Source organism: Lytechinus pictus, chromosome 7, assembly GCF_037042905.1.
Source record: "Lytechinus pictus isolate F3 Inbred chromosome 7, Lp3.0, whole genome shotgun sequence".
Taxonomy (NCBI): Eukaryota; Metazoa; Echinodermata; class Echinoidea; order Temnopleuroida; family Toxopneustidae; genus Lytechinus; species Lytechinus pictus.
Genome location: NC_087251.1, coordinates 36,747,912 through 36,765,201, shown reverse-complemented (window position 1 = coordinate 36,765,201; position 17,290 = coordinate 36,747,912). Strand labels below are relative to the sequence as shown.

General features: G+C 35.2%; 1 protein-coding gene across 1 annotated transcript in view; it reads left to right on the top strand.

Moving 5' to 3' along the window:
- The window catches only part of LOC129264250 (E3 ubiquitin-protein ligase UBR2-like), a 51,908-nt gene extending 40,043 nt beyond the window's left edge, over positions 1–11,865 (top strand). Inside the window, exons 42-49 of the mRNA XM_064102601.1 lie at positions 368–530; positions 1,272–1,368; positions 2,158–2,291; positions 3,613–3,784; positions 5,962–6,039; positions 6,609–6,788; positions 8,086–8,187; positions 8,971–11,865. Coding sequence (XP_063958671.1) covers positions 368–530; positions 1,272–1,368; positions 2,158–2,291; positions 3,613–3,784; positions 5,962–6,039; positions 6,609–6,788; positions 8,086–8,187; positions 8,971–9,106 — 1,062 coding nt within the window. The 3' untranslated portion in view covers positions 9,107–11,865. The remainder of the gene's footprint in view (positions 1–367; positions 531–1,271; positions 1,369–2,157; positions 2,292–3,612; positions 3,785–5,961; positions 6,040–6,608; positions 6,789–8,085; positions 8,188–8,970) is intronic.
- Positions 11,866–17,290: the final 5,425 nt, after the last annotated feature.

The window sequence follows — 17,290 nt, the reverse complement described above, 5'->3', positions numbered from 1 at the left end:
TTCTGCTTTTATTTATCGTATTTTTGTTCAATACTAATTTAATTATCATTCTGTGTTTTATGCTTTGTTTTAATTTGCAATCTTACATCTTTTGAGGTATTTCGTTTAATTAGGACCCCATGGAAGAACTGATATTTTGTAAATATCACTGAAATGGGCTATCCTCCATTGTAAATATTTTCTTGATTTTCATGTATTTCATTTATGATTTTTATATGGAAATAAAAACAAACAACAACAAACAAACAATGCAGACAGGGCCGTTGTGGAAAGCAGTAATGAAACTGACAATTCTACCCTGTACAAATAAAATTTCAAATGAATTAATAATCTTGCACCATTATCCTTTTTTTCTTCTCCTAAACAGGTGAGTGTATGCATGTCATTACCAAGGCTGTACAATGGTAATGAGAGAATATCAATGAGTTTACTAGGTGGACCAATCAGTGATCATCATCTTCTCAGGGTAGCCCTAGCAGCTCATCTGGTTCAGGTCCTCCTCTCTGCTCCCAGTAATATCCCATGTACATGTAAGTAACTTCATATTATGATTACATGTTTTTAGTTTGTCTTTAGTTTATGAGAAGGTGGGTGTTTCATAAAACTGTTCATAAAACATGTTTTTGGTTGCTAAGTCTGCTCGATGAAGATATATCATTTAACCCGAAAAAAGGGTCACCGGTCATGCATAAAGTCATTTGTAACTTGCAAACAGCTTCATGAAATGCCCACCTGGGCCCCGTAACACAAAGGTTAGCGATTGATCGCTTGATTTCTACGATTGATTGTACATTGTAGTCTATGGAATCAATGGTAGAAAAATGTTCTACGATCATTGCTAAGCTTTATGTTACAGGCCTTTGGACGCTATGGTTTGTGTTTGCCAAATGTTTAGATGATGATGTATTGGGTATTAATGCCTCATGTGTAAATTTGAATGTATAATTTGTAAATATAATGGCGTTGTCATATTCACTTATAACCATTTTCAATTTTTTTTTACTTGTCAAGTATACATTTAATTCTATAACATATTGAGTACTTTTTATTATTTACAAGGGAAACATTTCTAAGGTTATTACTACCGTTGAAAATAGTCATGACATTCTAAACTTAACATTTTCATTGGAAATTTCTTGCTTATATATCAGGGTTTCTGACAAACAGAATTCTGAATAAATGGTATTCACATTAATTTCTTAAAATGTACATTTATCTATTCTGTTTGTAATAAATTTTTCCCCCTTACATTTCATTCTTCTTTTTTTCAGTTGAAGAATCAATGGATGAGGAAGGAAGCAGTGTTGATGTCAGCAGAGAAGGACATGATCTCTTAAAAGCTTGTGTAATGCTAAGACAATATGCAGGGTACGTTGAGTGTGGGGGCTGAAATTAATATAACACCATCTAATGCAATGGCCTTGGATGACATACTGATAAACCATATTTGCGCTGTAATAACTAATAAAGAAATGTGCTCTATAAAAAAGTGCGCTTTGAAAAGTGGCCTCGCACTAAAATGATTGAAATACATTGATGTGATGATGTTTTTATGTAAATCTGATAAATAAGTAAATTGGGTTTATATTGGTCTGTAAGCAGTTGTGTCTACTTTTAAGATAATCTAATACGACATGGGATAAACTCATTTGGTCTATTATTAGATCAGTCTACTTGGCAATTAGACTGATTACACCTGGTGGGTGTTTCATAAAGCTGTTTGTAAGTTAAGAGCGACTTTAAGAATGACTGGTGATCCTTTCTTGTGGTGAATGGTATATTCATTGGCGACGGTTTAGCACGTAAGAAAGGATCACCGGTTGTTCTTAAAGTCGCTCTTAACTTACAAACAGCTTTATGAAACACCCACCAGGGCTAATATCCATTTATTTTGTTTTTCATTTAACCTTATGATAATATGGTGTAATTGCTACTTCTTCTCCATATCATTTTTGCTTTGCCAAATGATAGTTTGATTTAATTTTTTCACAACATATAAACTATAGTTAAATTAAGTGGAGGTGAAAGGAGTACATTCTAACTGGAAATTAGACAAAATGTGAAATGCACTGAATAGCAATGAGGCCAAATGGTTAGTCGTCAAAGTGGATGTAGACCAATCAGCAGTTTATGGTAACATGCCCCCCTTTTTCACAGATTGGAAGCAGCCCCTCTCCCACCCGGCTGGCAGCTGGTCAACCACGTCCAGGTGGCATGCCTGCCGTTCCTCCGTTCTGCTGCTCTCTTCTTCCACTTCTTGACCAGTGTTCCGTGTCCAGCAGAACTTCAGAGTGAGTTAGAAATCGAAAGTCAACTTTCAGAATATGATCAGGGTAGGCTCTTCTCTCTTTATGTATAGCGTTCATGCTCGTTGAAGGCATGGTGTGGTGTTTCTTTGCTTGAAATGCTTGCATAGGGAGGTAAGTTTACGCCTCATTAACATTTGCTATGATCATCCTGTACGAGGGGTTAATCTACAATTTTTAGGGTTCACTTTGAAAAAGGAAAAAAAAAAACACCCCAAAGCATCACATATCGATAAACAGAAATACCATGTTAGGTCACATGTTTTTTCTGCGGTATAAGGGTTTGATTCACTCTGGCTGATTTGAAATCATTTGAGACCACAGAAATGCGTTTGACTCTAAGCAAAGTTCTACTTAGCTGATGTTTGGTATAATCTGATCTGAAAAATTACTTCCACTTTAACTTAACTTTGAATTATGCAGACTATATTATTTATTATGCTATGAAATTTACAGAAAACGTCAACCATAAATCATCCTGCATTTGTTTTTCCCCCTTTTACCCTTTTCTACCTTCTTTAAAGTAGTTGTAGTCAAGCTTGAAGCACCTTTCCAAAGGCTTGCCCTTGAATCACATTTTTCCCTTGTTACATACCGTTTGATTGAATGGATTTGTGTGAAATTCTCATTAAAAAAAATCAGAAATTGAAATATTAATCTTGCTGTGTATATTTGCAAGTATAGCATGAGTGAAAGAAAAAAAAACAATAGCAATTTATTATTCTTAATACTATGTAAGAATATTGAAATGGACAATAGTGATAGAACCATATGCAGATTAAAAACATATGTAATGAGAATAGTAAAATATATCATCATGACTTGCTCTAGACCAAGTAAGTTTTTCATGAATGGACTTGTCAGACGTTTTATCCGACAAGTTCTGTTTCATGCAACAGTTACCATAGTAACAGTGCTGAATCAATCAAAATCAAGGAAAGATGTCGGATCTGACAACTTTTCAGATGACAAATGTTAATGAAACGCTCCCCAGAAATAATCAATATATAGGTACAGTTTCATGAAGTTAAAACTGGTTACTATTACAATTTAGTAGAGAACAAGAAAAACTAAGGATTATATGGGAGATGAGATAGATTTTTCCCAGGAATTGTATTTGTGGTTTATTTCCTACAATTTGCAGATTATGTATAAATGGAGTGCACTTTTTCATGAAGGAACTAAGATTTAATATTTATTATTTTTTTTCTCCTTGTAATTACAGTTATTCTTATACTCTGTACATATATCCTACTAGTAAAGACATTGCCTGTTAGCTCTTTCTCGTATGATTTTGTCTACTTAGATGCCGGCATTGATGAGTTTGAACCACTGTGTAAGTACCTGGGCCTACCTATCAATCTAGCGACCCTCCTAGACTGCTCAGAAACGCCCATCATGGAGGACATGATCAAACGATGGTGCTCTCATCCAGATATCAAGATAAAGATGACTGAACAAAACTCGGGTCTGGTGAGGTAAGTAAGGGGAGATGATGTTTAAATGATGTGGTGTAGTGGCTTTTACATGCCTTTTAGTCAGTGGGTCAAGGGTTCAAAACTCATCATGGAAGACATGATCAAACGATGGTGCTCTCATCCAGATATCAAGATAAAGATGACCAAACAAAACTCAGGTCTGGTGAGGTAAGTTAAGGGGAGATGATGGTTAAATGATGTGGTGTAGTGGCTTTTACATGCCTTTCAGTCAGTGGGTCAAGGGTTCATAACTCATCATGGAAGACATGATCAAACAATGGTGCTCTCATCCAGATATCAAGATAAAGATGACCGAACAAAACTCAGGTCTGGTGAGGTAAGTAAGGGGAGATGATGGTTAAATGATGTGGTGTAGTGGCTTTTACATGCCTATCAGTCAGTGGGTCAAGGGTTCATAACTCATCATGGAAGACATGATCAAACGATGGTGCTCTCATCCAGATATCAAGATAAAGATGACCGAACAAAACTCAGGTCTGGTGAGGTAAGTTAAGGGGAGATGATGGCAAATTGTTGTGGTGTAGTGGTTCTGAGTTCTTTCCATTTAGTTAGTCAAGAGTTCAAAACTCATCATGAAAGATATGATCAAACGATGGTGCTCTCATCCAGATATCAAGATAAAGATGACCGAACAAAACTCGGGTCTGGTGAGGTAAGTAAGGGGAGATGATGGTTAAATGATGCGGTGTAGTGGCTTTTACATGCCTTTCAGTCAGTGGGTCAAGGGTTCAAAACTCATCATGGAAGACATGATCAAACGATGGTGCTCTCATCCAGATATCAAGATAAAGATGACCGAACAAAACTCAGGTCTGGTGAGGTAAGTAAGGGGAGATGATGGTTAAATGATGCGGTGTAGTGGCTTTTACATGCCTTTCAGTCAGTGGGTCAAGGGTTCATAACTCATCATGGAAGACATGATCAAACGATGGTGCTCTCATCCAGATATCAAGATAAAGATGACCGAACAAAACTCGGGTCTGGTGAGGTAAGTAAGGGGAGATGATGGTTAAATGATGCGGTGTAGTGGCTTTTACATGCCTTTCAGTCAGTGGGTCAAGGGTTCAAAACTCATTATGGAAGACATGATCAAACAATGGTGCTCTCATCCAGATATCAAGATAAAGATGACCGAACAAAACTCAGGTCTGGTGAGGTAAGTAAGGGGAGATGATGGTTAAATGATGCGGTGTAGTGGCTTTTACATGCCTTTTAGTCAGTGGGTCAAGAGTTCAAAACTCATCATGGAAGACATGATCAAACGATGGTGCTCTCATCCAGATATCAAGATAAAGATGACCGAACAAAACTCAGGTCTGGTGAGGTAAGTTAAGGGGAGATGATGGCAAATTGTTGTGGTGTAGTGGTTCTGAGTTCTTTCCATTTAGTTAGTCAAGAGTTCAAAACTCATCATGAAAGATATGATCAAACGATGGTGCTCTCATCCAGATATCAAGATAAAGATGACCGAACAAAACTCGGGTCTGGTGAGGTAAGTAAGGGGAGATGATGTTGGCAAATTGTTGTGGTGTAGTGGTTCTGAGTTCTTTACATTTAGATAGTCGATAATTCAAAACTCATCATGAAAGATATGATCAAACGATGGTGCTCTCATCCAGATATCAAGATAAAGATTACTGATCAAAACTCAGGTCTGGTGAGGTAAATAAGGGGAGATGATGGCAAATTGTTGCGGTGTAGTGGTTCTGATTTGCCTTTCGGCCATAGAGTCAATGGTTCAGAAGTCATCATGGGAGACATGATCTAAAGATGGTGGTGGTGGATTTTACATGATTTCTAAGAAAGCATGAATGCTAGTATGCAAGCAAGCAGAGGACCGAAAGCATATGACCTCGCACCTCATGGAAGACATGATCAAAAGGTGGTGCTCTCATCGACTGAAAGGAAAAAAGTGACAGCAGTAAAAAAAAACCAAAGATTGTCATTCAGATTGATGTATCTTCAATTCTGTAGAAATTGTTATGTAATTTTTATTTCTTTGTTTATAGTTTGCTTTAAAATCATGCGTACCAACTAATATAACTTGATCACTTTCAAATGTTCATCAATTTGTCTCTATTTATGATTGGAGTTTTATTTTTTTTTATTTCATAACATTTTCAGATCTCTCACTTTTTTGTGTTTGATTGTTCTAGATATCCCATTGAGATAAACCAGCTAATTGAATTGCCTCGAGACTATAGTGACCTCATGAATGATAGATCATTGTTTGCGTAAGTATTTTTACCACTTTCAAAAATCATCAAAGAAATATCAACATTTTATTATTATGTTTGTGTGAGATATTTAAGTTATCTACTTTTTTAACTCCCTGGACGGAGTAAAAAAAAAGAAGGAAAGAGGCTTACAATTCCCATTACAGTTAAAATCCAACCTATGTTATTTGCATCATAATGCATTACTCTTAAAACAGTTACATGTACAAATAAGAAGTACCATCTATGGTAATATTTCACACATGAATGCTTGAAGACCACCCCATTGATCTGTATACCGATCAGTGGACCACACTAATACCCAATTAGCCCCATTGTATGATTGTCATTCTCATGGCCAAGAATACATTGACTTCAATGGGGCTAATTAAGTATTCATTTGGCCATACCTTTGGCAGCCAAGAACCGATTCCAACAATATTTGATGTGTGGATGTTTTTCATCATACTCTACCAATATGGTTTACAAAAATGCTGAAATGCCCCCAAAAAGGAAATTAATGGCGTCACACTTCAGCACTCCTTAGTAGTATGATAATGCTGTGCCATCTCTTGTTGATGATCTAGGTGCCCACGTGGGAACACTACAACACAGAGTGACAGTAGAGCCCCGGCCATGTGCCTGGTATGTGGGACTGTGGTGTGTTCACAGAGTTACTGCTGCCAGAGAGAGATCAACGGCGAATCAGTTGGAGCCTGTACAGCGCATGCTATCATGTGTGGATCTGGGTCCGGTGTCTTCCTCAGGTATACTCACATATTCAGTCAAATGATGATGATGATGGTGATGATGATGATGATGATGATGATGATGGTGATGGTGATGATGATGGGTGGTGCTGATGATGATGATGGTGATGATGGTGGTGGTGATGATGATGATGATGATGGTGGTGGTGATGATGATGGGTGGTGCTGATGATGATGATGGTGAGATGGTGATGATGATGATGGTGGTGATGATGATGATGATGATGATGATGGTGATGATGATGATGATGATGGTGATGATGATGATGATGATGATGATGATGATGGTGGTAGTGATGATGATGGGTGGTGCTGATGATGATGATGATGATGATGATGATGATGATGATGATGATGATGATGATGATGATGATGATGATGATGATGATGATGATGATGATGAATGGTGGTGGTGATGATGATGATGATGATGGGTGGTGCTGATGATGATGATGGTGATGATGATGATGATGATGGTGATGATGATGATGATGATGATGATGGTGATGATGATGATGATGATGGTGATGATGATGATGATGATGATGATGGTGATGATGATGATGATGATGATGATGGTGATGATGATGATGATGATGATGATGATGATGGTGATGATGATGATGATGGTGGTGATGATGATGATGATGGTGGTGATGATGATGATGGTGATGATGATGATGATGATGGTGGTGATGATGATGATGGTGATGATGATGATGATGATGATGATGATGATGATGATGATGATGATGGTGGTAGTGATGATGATGGGTGGTGCTGATGATGATGATGATGATGATGATGATGATGATGATGATGATGATGATGATGGTGATGATGATGATGATGATGATGATGATGATGATGATGATGATGATGGTGATGATGATGATGATGATGGTGATGATGATGATGATGGTGGTGATGATGATGATGGTGATGATGATGATGATGATGATGATGATGATGATGATGATGATGATGGTGGTAGTGATGATGATGGGTGGTGCTGATGATGATGATGATGATGATGATGATGATGATGATGATGATGATGATGATGATGATGATGATGATGATGATGATGATGATGATGAATGGTGGTGGTGATGATGATGATGATGATGGGTGGTGCTGATGATGATGATGGTGATGATGGTGAGATGGTGATGATGATGATGGTAATGATGGTGATATTAATGACAAAAGCAATGATGATTACGATGATTATCTAATCTAATATCTACTATATTGCTGCTAGTGATGTATATTGTAACCTATGTTATTGCAGGGTTAGAGAATGTAACCTACTACTGATGTCAGGAAAGAGTCAAGGATGTTCTTACACCCCACCCTATCTAGATGAATATGGTGAACCTGATCCTGGTCTAAGGTTTGTCATTTATTTGAAATCATCTCCATTTACCCCCCCCCCCTTCACTTAATAATGTCTAGCCTACATTTGCTACAATCATTGTATGATGGATAAGTCTAAGACTTTTATGGGGTTTGGTGGGTGGCTACAAGCTTAGATATTTAGGTTTACTTCCATTGTGCAATTTTGTTGTGCATCATAGACAGGCTAAAGGCTTAGATATACAAAGGTTGGATGATGTCCCTGTGTTTTTTTTCTGCAATTATAAAATATTGTCTAACTCTGCACTAAAACAAAATTGTAGACCCTATGATGATCATGAATCCGTTCAGCTGTATGATCGTCCTATGCACCCCAAGGAGATTGTACGATAAGCAGGATACGATCACCCTCTTGGCACCCCACAATAATCATAGACTTAATGTCAATGGGGCATTATGGATTAGTTATGCACTTACACCTGAAGATATCACCATACCTTTTTGTCATATTGACAAAGTCATAATTTGTAATTTATCTATTCTCTAGAATTTGCCAAGTGTGCAGATCAGTTTCAATTCTCGTAAATTTTATTAGCCTACCATGAGCTTGAATGAAAGTATTAATTTGCAGTACATACATTATTAACCTGTTTTTGAAAGCTGATTCAGTATTCAGTCATCCTGACCTTGGTGTTTCATGGAAGAATTTATCAATGCAGAAGCTAGGAGCTTTTAGTCTTTTTGTGTAGACAAAGGTAATGATACATGAATTAAGGCCTGTCAGGAATAAACTTGAACCAAGTTCTTATTTGCTTTATAGGCGCGGTAATCCTCTACACCTGAGTAAGGAGTGTTACAGCGAGCTTCACAAACTCTGGCTCTCACACAGTATCCAGGCAACGGTCAGCAGAAAACTGGAAGGCGCATCTCCTCTCATCAACTGGCAAAACATGTAGTTACTATGACAACACTCTTGGTTACCATTGCAACCTCATCAATGCAAAGGTCAGCAGAAAACTAGGAGGCGCATCTCCTCTCATCAAATGGCAAAACATGTAGTTGCCAAAACTCTCTTGGTTACCATGACAACCTCCTCCATGGTTACTGAATTCTTGATATGGATTGAACATGGGTTATAAGTAAATCATCAAATTTTGACAGGAGATTTGTTATGCTATCATTTTACCATGGAAACAGCATCCCACATGACTCTTGAAGCTTCAGATATTTTCATTTTCCATCTTTAACTGTCGGAGATAGGACTTCAGCGGTATTTGTGATTTTATTCAAACAAAGGATTGAGATATATATTGCATTCATTCAAATCTTTCAATCGCCACAGTAGCATCAGTATTACTCAAAATACTTGTCAGTGGTACATGTGTCTGTAACTGTTATCGATCGATCTTTCCTTGTTTGAGATTTAGCGTGTACCATAGATGATGTCTTTTTGTACATTTTGTATAAGTAGGTCTTGATATAGATAGTATATCTTGATTAATAAAACATATATGTAGATAATTATTACATGTATAAAACTAGGCATAGTAATATTAAAATGATATCTAAATAGAATCGAACGTGCCAACAAAGACATTGTTTTATTCAAATAAGAATTAGATTTGTACAGTATGCGATGTTGAGATTTAGTTAACAAGTATAAAACCAATAGAATGAAATTATGAGTGACTGCCTGCTTGCCCATGAACAAAATATATGTTAAGGTGGGTGCGTTGTCTCAAAGAGTTACATTTTTAGATTAAGAAAATGATTATGATATGATTAGAAATGTGATTTAGATTGAAATTTGAGATCACAAGTTCACTGAATACCTTCAAAATTTGAATCGACATTAAAGTCATTTTGTTTATGTCAGGCATATTCAAATGGGGCCTTCTGTTAACTACAACAAAACTATAATAATCCTATTTAACTTTAAATGTTAGAATTCATTTGTAAACTTCATGTTTAATGTATACATTTGCCTGTTTGTATAACAGTGCTTAAATCCATGATATAAGGAAAATAATTTTGCACAACATGTCTTCATTATGCAAAGATTGACAATTTCAAGTGTGTGTACAAGATACTGAATTTCATGTATGTACCTGAGGAAAACTTTTGACAGAAACTTTGTTGACGGTAAAGAAATCAAGATAGTGTATGATTTAGTTTATATGGATTTAATAGAATCTAATACGTTCTATATGCTTCGAAATATTGAATTTGATCAGTACAAGATGCGTGTAAATGTATAGATATAGAAAAGTCAACAGAAGATGTTTTAGAATACTGCAGATTCTACTCATCATACGCGTGTACTTATTTTTGTTAATTCTAATTCTTAGAATTGTGAATGAAAATCAAGAGAGTTGATTTCTTTCATTTCAGGTTTGTTACGATACAGATTTTTTTTTTGTTGTTCCAAGAGGTTTATACATAAGATCCATTGAATTGCATGTACATGTATTTGTTCTACATTTACCTGTCAACAGGGTATGATGAATGTACTTTTGTTCATTTTAGATTACTTGTTAAATTAAATCATCAAATACTTGTCCTGGAAATATCAGTTATCACATTTAGATGAGGAAATATTAATTTCTTAGCTTTATTATTCATTATTCATCACTCATGCATGTTGTTGTACCAACGAAATGCAGACTTTGCATGATTAGAAGTGTAAATGATATTTCAAAATCTAGGTTGTCATATGAAGCGAAGTGTGTGGCTATTGCTCGATTCTGTTCAGGTTATGAATGCATCTAGGTATCTGAAATGAAAGCTCTATTTTTTCTGTGATGTCAAGAATTACAAATGAGATGTATATTATGCTTATAGTAAAGTTAAAGTAGATATTTGCTTGTAAAATGCAGAAGTTAATTATTGATTGACTTTCGAAAAAATGGATACCGTCCCACATTCTCTCTCTGCATGCTTAATTTGATTTATTATTTTGCCAACTTCTTTTTCTTTTTGTAAGGATTGTTATTGGTTTGATTAAGTTTAAATTGATAATTGCATGTAATCCTGTATGTTTTAAGGCTTTACTTCTTCCTTAAAGTGAATTGATTTTAATATGTATTTTCTTTCATGGTTATTTCAGTTACATGTTGGTTACACATCGATACTTTCGTTATTCAATTCTAATTACATGTCATCCACAATTTGCTTATGAGTGATGGTGAGAGGTTAAAACTAATTTTAAAAATGGTGATGGTGAGAGTTTAAAACTAACTTCAAAAATGGTGCCGATATGGCAGAATTCAGTGCAATTTATAATTAAAAGATATTTAGATTATTAACAGCCATAGTTAATTACAGGACCTTTCGTTTTGATATACATGTATATTAAACCTATATTTGTGAAGGAATGTTTGTAAGTAACAAGTTTGTGTTTAATATGGGAAGGGCTGCTCGTATGTTTCATTTATGTCACCAAATTTTAAGCAGTATTATATGCCTACTTAACAATAATTTCTTTTCTTTTTTTTGTGCTGTTTGAAGTTTCACATTAAGATTATTATAGGCTTCTTCATATGTTGCTTATCATCATATGAATTATTATATTAAGTCATTAAATTTGACAATTCATTTTATTTTAGAGCTACGCTTATACATGTAGCTGCACTCACTTACCACCTGTAACCGAGATTGATTGGACATTATTTTCAAAACTGAGCACTGTTATTGCACATGAAGATATTAATGTATGAAGACATATTATGAACTTTGCATCATTTATTGAATACCGGTTATACATCGGTCACATTTGCTCTACGGCGGCCGTACGGCAAGTCGAAAACAGCCGTTGTAACATTTTGTGTACAAGCTACATAATGGGTGGTTTGAATTAAATTGATAAAACGGCTGTTTTCGACTCGCCGTACGGCCGCCGTAGAGCAAATGTGACCAAGGTATTAACGTCATCAGATTTGCAGACAAATAAAGATGGAGAAGGGCAATGGTTCGGAATTTCTGTCCTGTAACACAAAGACTAAAAGCAACTATTCATTTATGTGATTTTTTAAGGTTGACTGTATATACATTGTGGTCAATGCAATCAATCGTAAAAATTTATTCTGTGATCCAACACCAAGCTTTGTGTTACAGTTCCCTTAACACCTGGTTCCCATTATATAAAGAGTAACAATTGATCTGGGGCCCGTTGCAGAAAGAGTTGCAATCAATCGCAACTCTAAAAATCATGCGCAACTTGATTTCAACCAATCAACAGCGCGCATTTGCGACTTGCGATTGATTTTTTGGCTTGCGTTTAAACGCAACTCTTTCTGCAACGGGCCCCAGATCAACATCAAGTATATGGAAATCAATCAATGTCATAATTTTTTCTTCAGAAAATGTGCACGATGTCCTTTGTAAACAAAGAGAAGCACACTGAATTTTTAAGAAAAATATGAATATACAACAAATCTAGGAAATATTCTAAACAAACATGTATTTTAGATGTTGACGTTGCTGGCTTTCCATATTTGTGATTGATGGGATCAATCGCAACTTTTTGTAAAACTGGGCCCTGAACCAATCAGGGACCCATATCATAAAGCCTAGAAATTGATTGCATGTTAATTTCTATGATTAACCGAATTGATAAAGATAATTATATCAAAATAAAAATTAGCTCTATCTTATAAAAAGGCCCAGGTGACCGTTACACGTGTGAAAATTAAGCCAGGAAATATTTTGGCCTGTGTACTGAACTCTGTTTTAATCAAAGTTCTGGTCTAAAGTTGTGGTTTAACTCTGGATTGCCAACTTTGACACAAACCACAACTTATTGGCTCATTTGACACAAAATCATTCATGATTGCCTGTACAGAACAACTAAAAAAATTGTCTTTGCTGTCAAAAGCATGAGGAAAGAGCATAGGAAACACAAGAAATGTACAATGTAAGACATGGGATTTCCATCAATTTAGCACAGAGTTAGACCATGACATAAGTTATTATTTTGATTATTATTTAATGGCGTATTTCAAATATACACTGAAAATAGCAGCCAAAAAGATGAACTTCATTCAGTTTACATGGTATATACAATCATATATACAGTATTTAATATATTATACAGACCTGATACTTATCGGCAGGTTCATATTCATAATGCAATACTTACAAGGAATTGTTGAGATTTAGTAAAATATTATTCAACAGAAATGTAGAATTTGAATTGAATTGAGATCATGAAGTGAAATGATTTTAATCGGATATGAATCATGTTAACACAAGGAATCAGAAAAATTAGATAAAGTTATAAAACAAAAAACTCTCTTGGCAACTGAATAGGAAATGAAAATTGGGTGAACTGCTATGTTAACATATCAATTGTAAATTTCAAAGGTCTCTACTCACTATGTTGGAAGAAGTATGTTTTTTTCAAATATGGTAGTACTAGTGATAGTCAAATGTGAGAAATTGCTCATTGAATATTTCATGTCAACTGGACTTTCAGATTTATGATTTATCTGTCAAGAAAAGTAGTCAATTGCTCATTTCCAAACAATTCATCTGCATGATTTTAGTACCCAAAAGTTTAACAAATAAAAATGTACTGCAAGAAATTTGTATCACGTTTTGCTATCAGTAATTAAACTGAATAAACCCCAGTTTATCTAAGTGTGTCTTTATGAATACAAGACAAGGGGTTTATGTTTATGCTAAAATGTTAGTTTAATTTTGTCACAGATGTATATCCAAGCTTTGTACCCTTTGTTGCTGCAAATACTACCATCCACAGTTTTCATTAATTGTTATGTCGGGTAAAGCAAATGAGAAGGGCATATTCAGTTCACAAAATAGCATTTTTGTCATTATTTTGAAAGATGAAATTGGGAGGAATAGGAATCTAGTATTATTGATACCACAGTCTACTTAGGGACTTTTTTATGGTTGTATTGTACAGCTTAATATTAGTAGTTTTATTCATGTATTTCCTATCAGAAAGATTCTTTAATATGATAAGTTAACACCAAAATATATCAGTATAAATGTTTGGAAAACTTGTATAATGATGAAAGAGGGTTAGGCTTATATATGTCAGTTCTAATGCAACTACTGTTGTAATTAAAGCAGCATTGTCTATGTCTTTTCTTAATGGATCTGCATGTATTTATCATATTTGAGAGTGTTCCTCATTTGTTCATATTATATATAGCAAATTAAATTTACCAAGTTGTTTGGTAAATGTTATTACATCACTTTCAATGAAGATTTATATATTTTTCTGTTGTTCTTTGTGTCTCCTTGTTTCAATTTATAGTGATTTTTCTCACTTTTCCTGTGATAGGGAATATAAGTATAGGATAATGATTTAATTACCAACTATAGATTAATATTGGTTATTTCTTTGTATTCATTTCATCATTTTACTCACATTTTCTTTTTCACGTCAATTCATGCTGGCTAGATTTTATTAGGCTAAGATATAAAATTTGCTTTATCCTACTTCTTTGAAGATTGCTTGGTTGAAATGGGGGTCCCCCCTCCCAACAAAAGTTTCACAACCAAGAAATAAAAGGATATACCCTGTGTGAGTTTTTTTTTTAACTTGACACCTCACAAATCCCCAATTCAATATAAAAAAATATGTCACAAACATGTGACCAAAAAACATGTAAAAGGATCTCTTTTTCAAGATAGGGCATGTTACATACGTAACGTAATAAGGGTGTCAAAAACACTGAAATAATCTTTTAAAGGGTATATATTTAGAAAACGGTGTTTACGGTCCAATTTGCGAGGGTATAAAAAGACTCAAATACTTTATAAAGGATGTACTTTTTGCCCCAACACTACGTGTTTAGGGTCTGATTCTGAGCGAGGAGTGTGCGGTATTGTAGTAAACCCAATGGCCCGTATTCTGATAGCAGGTTTAATTTAACCCTAGTCTAAAGTTAACCCTGGTTTAACTAAACCTCCTCTAAACCTCACCTCTGGTCTAAGTGTAGTTTAATTATTTTGGTATTCTGATAGCCGGGTTTAACTAAACCTGGGTTAAACCCGGGTTTTAAATTATTTTTGGAAATAATAACCCTCTTTTAACCAAGACTAGCACCTTTTTGGTAAATTACTGCTGCAGGGATGATTGCAACAAAGTTGAAAAAATGTTACTAAAGTTGTTTTTTCTTAAAAATTTGGATTTTATGGAAACTAATTACAACTATTGTAGTGAAAGAAAATCATTCATCACCCATATATGGTAAGAAATTTTCTTTAAGTTTTTCTTTATTTTTGTTAATTACTAAAACATTTCAACTTTCAACTTTTGAGAGTAGTCTTGGGTCTGACATTAGGCCTATAGTTCGATCTAGCCTAGGCCCAATTGTTTGGAGGAGAATTGAACATTGTTTTGACTGTTTTACTTTTACTTTCCTGAAGCAAAACGTGTCTACGATACGTAGTCTAGTGAGTTAGTGGAGCAACCGAGACTGAAGATACATATTGGTCTAGGCCTAGAACAACATTCAGGACTTAGGCTGGCTTAGCTTAGGGACAGGGATAGATATAGATTATTATTCTAACCTTAGAGTTAGATCTAACAAACTTAGTGGAATACGAATAGGGCCTAGATCTGATTTGTCTTAGACAAAAAGCTTTGAACAGTCTCTGGGACCGGGTCTGGGACAGGGATCATACTATTACTAACTTAGATAGGCCTAGGCCTATACAGATTATTCTAACCTTAGATCTAGTGGATAGATCTGATACTCTTACTTAGACAAAAAGCTTTGAACAGTCTCTGTATTACTATTGGTTGCTCGCTGAACTATGACAGTCTATGTTGGCCTCTCTCACCAAGGCAATGTGATACGACAGTAAAATGTCAGAATTTTTAAAATAAATCCCCAGAAACAAAGGTTATTCCTGTCTACATTAGGCCTACAGTGTTACTGTTAGATCCAACTATCGCTGCATTGCTTGCCAAGTAACTAGGCCTGGCTAAATTTAGAATTAGTCCTAGACATCTCTCTACTCCGGTTTTAGGTCCATATCTGTTTCTTTGAAGAGTTTTTTATTTAATTTTAAACATTTTTTGGGACTCGTTTAGGTTTCCAGATCCAGGACTAGAAAACAGGCCTGAACCTAGACCAACAGCTCATTCTTGACTAGACTAGGCCTGGCCTAGATTTATGTAAGAATTTAGATCTTGGCCTAACGTTTGTCTGTGCTATCTATTCTTTCTAGATTCTATTTCTAGCCTAGCCGGTAGCCCTAACATTAGGACTGGCTGATCTAGTCTACTGTATGATCTAGAATGTCTAACGCTGGCCTAGATCTAGTAGACTAAATAACTTAGACTAAAAGTTAGACCCTATCTAGACCTAGAACTAGATCTATATCAATCTAGGTCTACATGTAATAGGTCTAGATCTAGAGGTTTGTAGACTCTCAACATGCTCAATGTAGATTCTAAAAAAAAAGTAAATGTAGGCTAGTCTACAGTAGATCTACTCATCTAACTTTACTAGGCCTTTAAATGAAGTAGGCTACAGATCTGTTGGATTATTTCTATTACTAGATCTACAGCTATGGACTGTAGTTCGAGATCTAGAGGTCTAGCACCCCCTTAAAACTAGTACTAAGCCTACAGCTACATGTACTAAACTACTATGTAGTTCTCTTTTTAGCCAAACAACAGTTAGCATTGTCTTAATCTTATTTTGGTGTGTGTAGTTACCATACAAACACATATTTTGATGAATGAGAAAATGGGCCTTGCAGATTATTTTACCTCAAGTCAAAACCTAGTGTACTAAATTTCATGAGCATAGGCCTATGTCATAAAATGAAGAAGTAATTCAATCCATTAGATGTGCTTACACATTTATTGATTTAATATGCTGTCACCATGGCAACACAGTTTCCAACACATGTATACAAATATATGTCTTGCAGAACTATACCTCAAAACCAATGTGTGAGCCAACTTTTATAAGAACTGGTTGTAAACTAATGAAGGAGTTCAGATTTTCACCTAATTCATTATGTAATATGTTGTTACCATGGCAACACGATTTCTGATACAGACAAAAATATATATTAGACATCTTCACCTCAACATAAATGTATGTGCTACTTTTTTTTTTTATAGAATTGACCACTTGGAAACTGATAAAATA